This window comes from Poecilia latipinna, unplaced genomic scaffold (assembly GCF_001443285.1).
Source record: "Poecilia latipinna isolate Pla-1442-1.1 unplaced genomic scaffold, P_latipinna-1.0 Scaffold1146, whole genome shotgun sequence".
NCBI classification, from domain to species: Eukaryota; Metazoa; Chordata; class Actinopteri; order Cyprinodontiformes; family Poeciliidae; genus Poecilia; species Poecilia latipinna.
Genome location: NW_015113762.1, coordinates 129,040 through 141,790, shown reverse-complemented (window position 1 = coordinate 141,790; position 12,751 = coordinate 129,040). Strand labels below are relative to the sequence as shown.

The following is a 12,751-nucleotide window of genomic DNA, read 5'->3' as shown; positions in this document are numbered from 1 at the left end:
ATTACAAAATTGAGTTAGTAAAAAGAACCACCTGGTTTTTCCCTGTTAATCAGTTTAACGTTTTGTTTTTTACTAATGGGATCAGTGCTGTGGGTTATTTTTTAAAATGTTTTTATAAAAGACGCACCGATCCACCAGGCAGAGATCAGAACCGGCTGACTTTTACCTCCATCGTCTGGTCACACACTAAAATACATGAACATTCACTTCCCGTTAAGTGAAACCTGGGAATTCCCACCATTTATCGTCCTTTAAACGCATCAGCCGACAGCATGTAGGGGCCAAAAGTTAAGATCCAAGATGGCTGAGACTTTGAAATTATTACCAAACTTTTTCTGTTGTCAACTTGACATTTATCCTGTAAATATTAAATAAATCCGTCAGGGGGGAAAAAAAATCAATTACGATAAACTGGATTAAAAAGTTTACAAACCATTAAACTAAAACTGTATAAAAGCAATTGATGATATGAACCCTCCTAATTCTGGAAAAGTTCTCCAAATCTAACAGACGTGGAAAATCTCAGGTCAAAACTGACCAGAATTTGGACATTTTTACTTTTTCAACACTGCATGATACTGCCACCACCACTGTTTTTGGTCGGTTTTAACCAACATCAATAGTAGCTCTGGGAGGAAGTGGAAGAAATTTCTTTTCACAGATTATCTGTCTCGTGTTAAATTGCAGGGCCGGCCAAAGTATTTTTGGGGCCTGAAGCAGATTTTTATTTGGGGCCCCCCCATACCAACATTTATCATTCCTAATCTACTCTGTGTGCAACATACCTGCATTCATTAGCATCGTTTGAAATGAGCTTACATCATACCAGTGCTATTATGGTTATTACAGGAGTAATAAACTAAAAAAAATGTGGATTTTTGAAATGCAGTGGTATTTAAGTGTACCATATTATTTCAACTATTTGACCGTAACATCAGCTGATAAACACTAAATTTAGTTTTTCAAACTAAATGATGTTTGTCTTTTATTATTCAGTGTTATTTTATGTGTATATATATATGTGTGTCATGCTAGCTTGGTGCTCTTGGGGGCCCCCTAGAGGTTTGGGGGCTTTAAGCAGCTGCTTATCTGACATGGTGACAGATTTAATTTGTAAAAAACATTTTTATAAACGTTACATACTGCGCTGTTTTTTACTGCTTCACACGACTTACTGTTCAGGTTATTAATGTTTCATTGTTGATTCTTTCTGAAAAATCAGATTTTTTTTGCCTCATTCTCTTAAATAAGAAAGTAGGTTTACATTTTAAAATCCATGTAACATCAAAGCATAAAATGTATTTTTATGATTTAATAAAATGTTTGGTAAAAAAGACACCTGATACAACGACTGAATAAAGTTAATATCAAAATGACTTGGTTTAATAAATTAAATTTGAGACGTTTCCAGAGGTTTTGCTCCTCAGAGTCCTCTGTGGTAGATCAACGTTTGGCCCGACGCTCCGGCCTGCAGCTCCTCCTCCACGCTCTCCCGGTTTATCTGTGAAACGAAGCCGTAGTCAGTTTGGAAAACCTCAGAGCCGATGGGAAGCAGAAAACCCCGAACCTCACCGTTCCCGCCGGCGAGAAGAGGCTGAAGGAGACGGGGATCATCAATCCGAAGACTAGCGCCACGCTGATGTGGCGACACGGCGCCATCAGCAGAGAGTTCCTCTGGAAAAATCTACTCCTGCAAAAAGAAAACAGATTTCTGTCCAAATGTGGTTGAAAATACTATCTAGCGGGATATTTCCACAGGATTTAAACTATTGGATTAATCAAACAATTGAAATAATCAACTAATTTAGCAATTAATTAATTGTTAACTGGAGTATACAGACTCAAAGGTTATTTGCTAGAAAAAATACAAATATACATTTAAATTTTGCATTTAAGATTAAAAACATCTGTAAATGTGTTCTGTACATCAGTTTAGCTTCAGATAAAATAATAAAAAAATTACTTTTAAGCACTTTTTGCTATCCAATTACTGAGTTAATCCTGCACTGTGTTAATGTTCTTAGCTGCAATGGAATTCTGCTGTTGCGTTTTAGACAATAAAATGTTTATTCTCTTATATTTGTCTATTTGCATATTTTAAATGCACTACAAATATCTCTAATATTGCAAATAAGTCTTAAGTGATTACATGAAAAATCTGCTAAATGTGCCATTTTTTTTATATCAAAATGCTCGTCATGATCAATAGAATGATCTATTGATTACAAGTTGCAGCCCAAATTTTTAAACATTTTTTAAGACCCCAAACAAAGAAACTGCTAGTTCAGCTTTATCTTTACTGTCTTTACATCACAAAAGGTACAAAAATTGAGATCCGAAAAAAGAAATGCTGCAGCTGCACAGCAAAGTTTAAAATGACTTGGAAAGCTTTACAGTAAAATAGAGGAACTGAACCTCCATTAGGTAAACTCTATCTGAAGTGATTTTATAGAAAAAGTTAGCCAGTAACTTCAAAGAAAAACTAATATTAATGATATAAAAATAATAAAAATCAAATTCACCTTTGTAGGAATAAAAGCAGCAGGTTAGGAACGCCAGCAGTCGTCCCAAACAGCACTGCTCTCGACAGCGCAGTTTCCCACACGGCCTAATTAAAGCAAACTTTTAATTCTAAAACCGTTACATTAAAGTTTCATTAATTTTTCTGCTTTTTTAACCTTTGACCCTGCTGCTTTGGAGACGCCAACAGGGTTTCCGTTACAATCGAACACTTGGATCCCCGTTTCCGTTTCCTGGTGTCTGACGGTGAGAACGTTGAAGAACGCCAGAGCAGCTGAGGGAGGTGAAGGAAAAGATCAGGAATCCACAGCAGGGAAGAGTCAGAAACACAGAGAAAACAAAAAATACAGAGAAAACACAACATAAGACAGAGAAAACAACAAAAAACACAGAAACCAACAAAAAACACAGAGAAAACAATAAAAAACAATGACTAATAAAAATAAAACAAAATATTTTATTAATGACTAAAAATGAGCAAACACTCTATAAAAAACTAATAAAAACTACCTGAATTTAGACAAAAAGTCAATGAAATAAAACTAAAACTACAATGAAAAACCTATTATAACCCTGGTTGAGACGCAATATAATTTGCACGTGAAAAATGTGCAGAAAACTTTTTACATGTGAGATTCCCCCATTTTATTTGTTCTTCATGTTATAAATTATTATTGTGAATTTTCATATTTACTCAATTTTTAAAAAGTGATGTCCCATGCGAGATATGATTCTACACATTCAGACATGTTTACGCGCCTGAAGCCTAATTTGAGGACAGGAAGGTCACCTGACAGCGGGATGGGCAGAATGGACCTGCAGAACGTCTGCAGCGGAGGGCTTCTTATGCGGAGTCTGTCGATAAAAATCTGAGGGAGAGCCTAAAATAATAAACACAGAACATCCAATCAGCGACTCCTCAAACTGTTTAGCTTTCGGTGATGAACAACTCTGCAGTGAAAAGCCGCACACACCCCAGCACACGTCGTGTAGGAAACGGTTCCCACCATGAGCAGAAGCTGCGGTAGTGACGTCTTCTTCTCCTGGAGACAAAGAGACGGTGAAACTGAACAACCTGCTACTTTTGAGTCATTTTGCAGACTTTACCTTCTCTGTTGAAGAGTTTCTGTGCATGTAGCTGAACCCGGCGTTGTAACTCTGCAGCAAAAACTGAACAGCAACATGAATGACTTCAGTTTATCAGCATCAACAAACTGAACAAATGCGAGACGACGAGCATCATTACCTGCCAGAACATCGCCGCTTTGACTCCGCTGTGAGGCAAAAGACTCGCAACAACCTGGAAACAGGAAGAGGTCGCTGTTTAGCAGCTGAGGGAAGTCATACTGGCTCCTTTAGGCTTATTTTAATGTGAAGAGAAAGAATATTCACAAAAAAACAAGCATGTTGCATGTATACAGAGCACAAAACTATATGTAAAATGCAAAGCAATACATTAATTGTATAGATATAATTTGAAAAGAGTAGAAACTGTGACATGAGTAAAAATCAGATGTGTAAATATGTGTAATGTTGGACATATTTGGATGAGATTTGGAAAGGATTTAATAAGACTTGTCTACAACTTTTTGAACTGGGCATGAAATTTAGTTTTTTTATGTTTGATTATTATGATACATGTTTTGTTTTCTTTTTAATTGTTTTATTTTTTCTCTGGCATCTTACTTGCTCAAAATAAATAAAGATTTCATTTCATAATTCAAATAATATCGATACCAAGTCTGTATTGATAGTTTCAGATTCCCTCTTGACATTTTATTTTTGTATTGTAGTTCCTCGACTCTACTGTTAAAACATTATTTTGTTTTAATTTGCTCTCAAATGATAACTCAAAAATGTTTTTATTTTTCTACTGTTCACAAAGCATTTTGTGAACATCCATAAACTTTATCCAAGTTCTATGCTAGGTTTCTACAAAAATAATTCTAAGAAAAAACACAAAGGTAGAAAAAGGTATTTATGTTATTTATGTCTTTTCAAACTAAAATTTTTATGAAATAATTATTTCACTCACTAAGATGTAAATCTGTTTTTAATGTTTTCTAACAAAGGAATGTCCTGGACTGTTACTTTGTTAGCAAACATGGACTTCAGGTAATAAACACGCTTACCAAAGGTCCTGATATTGGTAGATATGCTGGAAAGAAGGAGAAAAATAAAAGTCACAATTTTTTTCAAACTGTACAGGAAACAAAATGTGTTTCAGAAATTTACTTCAAGTAGCTAACTGGAGGTGTGAGGGTGGAGCAGTGAGACAGTGGTGAGGTGTACGGTAGAGTGAGAGTGAATGTGTTTAGAGCAGGAGTATAAATACATCAACCCTCCCCAACTCAACTTTTACACTCGTATATGCAAATAATTGCAAACAGATGCGCAATTATGCAACTATACATCTTTGAAAAGCAGAAATGGAGCCTCCTGCACAACCAACAAAAATGTATCAAGCAGTTTCTGGATGATAAATCAACAACAAAAGAGCCATTGTGCAGCAAATACAGTGGTAACACCAGCTGACCAAATGTGCTGAAACCACTAAAATATATTTTAGAAATGAAATAAAAAACATTGCAGAATACATGTAACTTTAGGTTAAACACATAATTAATTCTAGTATAATAGATTCAGTTCCCAACCATTATTTTTTTGTCCTTTAAAACTTTTACTATCATTAAATATAACATCAGTTGGCATTAAATTGCTACAGCATGCCTAGTAAAACTGAAATGTGAATTTTGAGACAAAAATGCTCGTTTTCATTTCATACCTGGAGGGCGGAAAAAAAGTGGAAGAACTGCACCAGAAACAGGGTGGGAAGAAGACTGTAAACACAAGATAGAATAAATATCATATGCAAAAAATCATTTTAATAAAAGTTGAGATTTGTATTAGAAAATATGTGAAATCTAATTAAACTTACAAGTGAGAGGTTCACTGCCGCTTCATCCTGTCAGAAATGCAGATATTAAAGGTTTGCTTTGTTTTAAACCACTTTACGTACTTAAAACACTAAAAGGCACTCTGACCTTTTCATCCAGCTTCTCTGTACTTCCAATAAGAGAATGGGCTTTCAGTATTTCAGCCTGAGGAGAGCAGAGAGAGCAGATTATTACGACCAGGCCAACATCGGAGCAGGTCTCCAACGTTACTGTTAAATCTCACATTAGAGGAGAGCAGCAGGGACGGATCCAGGAGACAAACCCAAGTCCTCAACCTGCTGAGGAAAGACTAAAACACAAAACAGGTTCAGTGTAACAACCATTAATGATCTGCGTGTTTAATCACTGCGGTGAACTGTTACCTGGCCTTGGTTTTTCCACTGCAACAGATTAGCATCCATAACGAATAAAAAAATAAAAGTTTACAGAAATTAAAGTAAAACAACCCACTGAAAAATAATCCTAAAAGCATGCCTTTCTCATGCTTCTGAGGTCAAGATGTTTAAAACGAGACTTCCGTTTTAGTCACGTGATCAGCCCTGTGGGTGGGTATGTTCAAGATGCATTCAAAAAAGAGGAAATAACAGAGATAAGAAATGTTTTATTTTTAGATCACACACTCCAATTCAATACATCAATAAGTTGTTAGATAATTAGGTAAAAATTATATAATTTAAATAAAACTGGATAAATGCTACATCTATTAGTTAAATTAAGACATTCAAACATTTAAATTATTTATTAGATATATAATAAAACGAGAACATAATGGTAAATCCACATTTGTTTATTTCACAGTCCTGTTTGACAGTAAGTCACGAATTAATTTAATATCCATCATAGTCGGTGGTAAAAATATGATTAATCCTGACTTCAACATATACGCCCCTCTCAATATGGCGTCGACGTTGACGTACGAAGTTCTGAAGAGCACCTGAAGGCAACATGACCGACAGACGCCCTTATTTTATTCTTCGGGAAATACTTATTTCGTGTTAAATCCTTTACTGCAATATAATTTTTCAAAGTGTAACAAAAAATATTTATTTATTTTATTTTACTGATTTTAATGACTGATTTGTGTCCCGCACGTGGCTCAAACCTCCCTCCGGTTGTGACATAATCCAACATGGCGGCCACCGTTGGCAGACTGTTCAGGACCTCTGTGAGTTAAACTCTTAATTTCTGTCAGCTTAGGCTGTTTGTTCGCTCTGTTTACCCCGGTTTGCAGCTCAGGAAGTAGGAATAAACTCATGTCAGAAGAAGTTTTTAATTAATTTGTTCAGAAACGGGTTAATGTGCTGCGTTTATATCCAAATTTGACACTGTGTTTCCAACCTCTGGTTCGCGGGCACTCCATGCAAACATTTAAAAAAAAAAACGTGTTCAAAATTTATTTGTTAATTATTTGTAAATGTGCGCTATAATTATGTATTTTGGCTAAACCTTTGAAACAGTTGTGTGACTTCATTTGAGTAGCGATTGAAATAGTTTTCAAATGATGCCAAGATCAAAATGAAGGTTAAAAACAAGGTCAAAAACAGTGGTTATTTATATTACTGTATAAGATATTTGGCACAGGTTTTCCATTTGTTAAAATATTGCAACAAAGTCGATAAAATGAAGACATTTTGTCCCTCAATTTACATTGAAAGTCATGAAAAGTTGTTACCCAAAATCACAAAAAATCATAGTTGTGTTTTCTGTTTTTGTATATGTTACCATAAAAATGGCAAATGCTCTTACTGCCTTATAATTAAGCTAAGAAGTAAAAAAAAACCTAAGAAAGAAGTAAATAGTTGGCAGCTGGCAGCTGGCAGTGTAAATCCGTGGTAATCTGATTGACTTTTTTTCTTGTTCATTAAATGCATCCAAACTAAGAACCTTTTTTGTTCCAGTTCTTCAGTAATTTATATTTTTAAGTATTTCTTATTATCTTGTAGGTTCAGGTTGCAGCTGGAGGGCTGAAAGTTGCAGCTGCTTGCCAGCATGGAGTTGGCGGCGCTGCCAGGGTCCTTTCTGCTCCTGTTCTCCAGAAATCCTTTTTCTCCACCGGTACGTATCGTATCACTAACAACGTCCAGGAGTCGATATTATTCTTTCTACTGCTGATGATCATTAATCAGGTTAATTGTTTTAATCCTACAGATGAGATTAAACCAGAACTGTTTGCCACCTTGCCACCACCGTCAGGCACGGTGGTGGCAAGGTGATGATTTGGGATCGTTTTGCAACTGTTTTTCTTATTTTAACTTTTAAAGCAACCAAAAGCAGGAATTTACAACCGAATGGTAAATAAACAACTAGAGGATTTAATAATTTTACATCATTTAGCTCATTATTTCTCAACTGTGAAACTACAGATTAAATTGTATTTTTCTTCCTGTAAAGTTTATTTTATTTTTCAATCTTCTAAAACAAAAAAAAGTAACAGAAGCAAAATTGTTTTAATTTAAAATAAATAAATATTAAAGAATATTTATTAGAATTTAGTAACTGTGTAAGATTTAATTTTCTCTGCTTCAAAAAGATTTAGCAAATTAAAATTTTTAGTGTAGTCTCTTTTCATATGAAACAGTTGCTGATTTCAGCCATAACGCTCCGTTTACAGACCAGCCTCTTGTGTAAAGGAGACCAGAGAGAGCTGCTGGCCGAATCTCCAGATAACAGAGTAAGAATTGTTTGACGTTTTGTTTATCAGGCTCCTCCAGATGGGCGGCCGCCGTCACTCAGCCGGCGCCCGGCTTTAAGGCCACGGCTGTCCACAACGGGGAGTTCAAGGACCTGAGTCTGGCGGACTTCAAGGGAAAATACCTCGTCCTTTTCTTCTACCCTCTGGACTTGTGAGTATTTGTGAAAGAAAAAAAAACTGGGATTTAAGATGTGAAGATGCAGAAATGGAGAGAACTGAAACAGTTTGTCGTTACTGGCATTGGACTAAAGCGAAACCTTTTTAATTCCTGCGTTTTTGCTGTTTTCAGTACGTTCGTGTGTCCGACGGAGATCATCTCGTTCAGCGACAAGGCCAAGGAGTTTCACGACGTCAACTGTGAGGTGGTGGGCGTCTCTGTGGATTCTCACTTCACCCACCTGGCCTGGATCAACACGCCACGAAAGGTGCAAATGACTCTGAACACGCAGAGACTGCAGCGCATATGTAGATAAATATGTGTGTTAGCAGCTTTTATTGCCGTTCCAGGCTGGAGGTTTAGGAAACATCCACATCCCTCTGCTGTCGGACCTCAACAAGCAGATCTCCAGAGACTACGGGGTTCTGCTGGACGGCCCGGGAATCGCACTGAGGTGGGCTCACTGTATCAGGAGTTATACCTGTTAACATCTTTAGCTTGTTTTATTTTCATATTCAAAGCCCTTAAATGGTTTCTTACAAGCAGAAACGTCAACATATTTTGTGTGAGCCAAACTGTGAAGAGGAAGTAAAATTATATGTGGATTTCCATATAAAAACACCCACAAATAAAGTCCAGCCTTCTTCAGAGGTGATTTGGTTTGTAAATAGTCCAGTTGTGAGTAATTTAATCTCAGTACAAGTCCAGATGTTCAGTGAACATTAGAGAACAAACTAGATTATGAGTTTAAATCAGAGTAGCTTATAAAACAAAATCCCCAGTTTTTAACATCTGTTTCGTCAATCCGGTTCAAATTCAGAAGGACTTTGTTCAACCAAAAGGGAAAATAAATCAACAATTAATGAACTAATTAATTGATGAACATCAGCTTCAGTTTGTGCAAAAGCAAACAACTTGATTTTGGTTCCATCTTCTTCTGAATGAAGTGTTTAAATGTAAACAAAGAAAAAAAATGTTTTTTTCAAATTGTAACCAATTTTGGGTTTTTATCTAGTGACTTTTTCTCTGTTTCTTTTCTTAAAATGAAATGACAGAAAAGTTTCAAAAACTTTTTATTTCAATCATTACAGTGTAGTATTAGAACCAGAGTGTGAATTGTTTAATACAAGAATAGTCATAATAATTAATATGAGAATAACATTAGAATAAAGTCATGATATTAAGTGAATAAACTTGTAATACTACTTTATTGTTGAAATCCTTTTCCTGAAATTTTTTTTGTGTGGCCTTAATACTCGTTATAAATACAAGATGTTTGGTCCTGGGTCGGCTGCAATCACTTTAAGCTAAACTAGAAATTTAATGGTGGAAATTAAAATCCAGATTTTCCAAAAATTACATTTACAAAAACAGTAAATTTGAGGTTAAATTATGGAAATGGGCCTGATATTGATGAGGGCACTCTGGAAGAAACCGTCGCTGTGGCACCGACTCGAAAGTTAAAGTCTAAACAGTTCATGTCCAGCATGTGTGGGGTCTGCAGAGTTGTTGTGTTGGTCTAAAATACATTGAGATGTGTGGTAAATACCTCTCTTGCCCAGAGAAACATCCGATAATCTTGTTACATTGTTTTAGGGGCTTATTCATCATCGATCCAAACGGTGTGGTGAAGCACATGAGCGTCAACGACCTGCCAGTGGGTCGGAGCGTAGAGGAGACGCTGCGCCTGGTCAAGGCCTTCCAGTTCGTCGAGACGCACGGAGAGGTTTGTCCAGCCAGCTGGACGCCGAAGTCCCCCACAGTGAGTATCTCTGGGGAAACTGCAGATCCCTACAGCACCTAAACATCCCTGATGCTGTCCGCAGGGGGAATACGGCAGGCCGTTTTAACATAAAATCAGTTTCACCACACTTACAGATATTCGAAATTGGCTTATGAGTACAAGTATTAGAAAGTTAAGATATCTCTAATTATGTTCTGACTTGTGTAAATGACAAATTTGCCTTTGAGTTGTTTATTCAATGAAGTTCTGAAATGCTTTTTGAAGATGCACCATTTTCAGCTTGGAAATGGGTCGACAGCGACTCTCTTAGCTTTTCAAAGCCGGTTTGATGCATTTTGTTCGTTGGAAGTGAATAAGCAGAAATTTTTTGCAGATTTCTAAAATGGTATTCAAGTTCTACATTGTGGCATTTTCTGCCAATTATGTGCAGAAATTGAACAGCTCCGTAACGACACAGGGGGCTCATGCAGTTCTTAAGTCAGATTTCTAAAAATGTAATTTTGATGAGTCACATTTACATCCACGTTATTTTATGTTGTAATTATGGAAATGACAAATCCAGTAATTTGAGTTATAATTATTATTCTTACTAGACAGAATGTTAGTGCGGCGAGCTTAAATTCAGATTCCTGAAAGTCAAAATGCCTTTTTAGATATCCAGAATGCAATTACTAGTAGTGAGACGAAAGTGATTTTATGTTAAAATGGCCTGCCATTTTCCCTCCTCTTTTGGATTAGATTAGCTTGGAGTTGAGGTCAAAGGTCGATCAGCCTGCTTCATGTTTGGATGGAGACTAAAAGCTGTTTGACTAACTAAGCTCATTACTTTACCTGAGCAAAGGTTACAGATCTGCTGCAGTGACCTTCATGTTGGCCTCCTGCTGGAAGGAGCTAACGGTTAAATGAGGAGTCCTGCTGGGATTTTTTTATTTTTTGCAATCAAAATCCCTGATTTTTGTGGTGCTACTTTACAAATATGTTCAAGAAATTTTGCAATATTTTTTCCCATTAAACAGTTTCCAAATTCTACATATAGAAGAAAAAAGACAAGCAGATTTTATTCCTTGAGGAACGTAAATGGCTCAATTTACATAATTTTCACAGAAGATAACTTTATCAAGTGAGGCAGCAGGTTTCTAGTAGAAACACTGCCACCTGCTGGTGGGAGCTCATGGAGCATCGCTGTAAAGTTATACAGTGAAAAAAATTAACAGCAAAAATTGGATTTAACGTGTCAGAGAAGAAAAATGTAGGCGTTAATTTTTCAGTCATATTTTCACCATCTTATTTATCTATTTATAAATATCAGAGTTCCAAGCTAAATCTCTTATTCACAAAATATATTTAGTTCCCAAATAAATATTTAGCTTATATTTAGTTGAAAACTAAATGTTTAATTTTCAAACTAAACATTTTGCTCAGATCTAAATATTTAGCAAGTAAGCTAATTATTATCTTCATTGACACTCAATATTTTGACCATTTGTGTAAAAGTCAATTATGCATTAGCGTTTAAATACAAAGCAGCTATTTTTATGTGAATTTCAACAAATTATTGTTGGTAAAAGAACAATTTTACTGGTTAGTTTTTTATAGTAAAAATTTTAAATTATTTAAACTGAGCTGCTCTGTTGCTTTGCAACAAGAAGGTCCTGGGTTTGAATCCCCAGCTGGATTTTGTTTCTGCTCTTATCAAGTGTTCGGTGAGAGCAGCATAATGTCTAACTCTCGTTCCTTTTCAGATCAAACCAACCCCTGAAGGATCGAAGGAGTACTTTGAGAAAGTCAACTAACCGTTCCCACCGCCGTCAGGTGAAAATCACAGAAAATAAAAAGCTTCTTAGTTTACCGATTTAATCTGTTCGACAAACTCCTGGCTTTGATTCGTCTGGACCCGTTTGTGTTTCTGTTTATCGACTCGCATCTCTACTGTATGAAGATAATAAAAATCACGCTGAGTAACCCCTGTACATAAACATGTTTATTTCCTTTTTACAGCAAGTTAATATGCAGGTTCAAAATGTCTGACATTGGTACACAACATGAAGTGCCAAAAATCAACCAAAGTGGGAGAGAACTGGAAATTAGAAAAAAAGGCATTTGCCACTTCTCATACAAGTAGGGTACATACTGTATTTACACAAAGTAGGGAGAAACACTCTGCAGCACAGTGTGGTGATGAAAACATCTAGTTTTAGGTGTACATAAACTTTACTTTGTACAGTAGCAGAAATGAAGCGCCGCCTCGTTCCTGCAGATAGACGGTGTTTTTCTTTTTAGCTTACCGAAAGACGTGGGGCCTCTTTAAAGCTTTGAAATCCAAATAAAAAACATCCCCCAAAAGAAGAAAAGTGGGTCAAAATGTGGCTTCAGGAGTTTGAAACAGAAAAAAATGGAGGCAGAATTTGATGAAGGTGGTTAAATGTGGAAAAAACTTCATGCAGTTTCAGGCAAGCTGTAACAGCGCCCACCCCAAGCACCGTACTAAGAGAAAAACAAATCAATGCAACTAAAGGATTCATTAAAAAAAAAACACCCTGTAGTAAAACTGTACAACGAAAATACATTTGGGATCTACATCTAAAGGTACATTATTAAGGTTATATACACGCCACCCCATCCATATATTATCTTTACATGTAGACTTCATTCAACCCAAACATTTAGAAAACAAGACTAAC

The 12,751-nt window shown here is 36.1% G+C and overlaps 2 protein-coding genes across 2 annotated transcripts; one reads left to right on the top strand and one right to left on the bottom strand.

The window, feature by feature from the left end:
• Nucleotides 1-983: 983 nt before the first annotated feature.
• sfxn4 (sideroflexin 4) lies at nt 984-6,019 on the bottom strand. Its single transcript, XM_015052919.1, has 14 exons — nt 5,840-6,019; nt 5,701-5,766; nt 5,565-5,621; nt 5,459-5,485; nt 5,306-5,360; nt 4,653-4,678; nt 3,767-3,820; nt 3,628-3,690; nt 3,495-3,563; nt 3,311-3,401; nt 2,679-2,794; nt 2,523-2,608; nt 1,573-1,690; nt 984-1,501 (listed from the first exon to the last, which is right to left on the bottom strand). The coding sequence occupies exons 1-14, from the start codon at nt 5,876-5,878 to the stop codon at nt 1,424-1,426; spliced, it is 945 nt and encodes a 314-aa protein (XP_014908405.1). The 5' UTR covers nt 5,879-6,019; the 3' UTR covers nt 984-1,423.
• Nucleotides 6,020-6,555: 536 nt separating this feature from the next.
• prdx3 (peroxiredoxin 3) lies at nt 6,556-12,594 on the top strand. The gene is made up of 7 exons (XM_015052920.1): nt 6,556-6,642; nt 7,421-7,532; nt 8,179-8,320; nt 8,459-8,594; nt 8,677-8,780; nt 9,923-10,088; nt 11,813-12,594. The coding sequence occupies exons 1-7, from the start codon at nt 6,607-6,609 to the stop codon at nt 11,861-11,863; spliced, it is 747 nt and encodes a 248-aa protein (XP_014908406.1). The 5' UTR covers nt 6,556-6,606; the 3' UTR covers nt 11,864-12,594.
• The last annotated feature ends 157 nt before the right edge of the window (nt 12,595-12,751 follow it).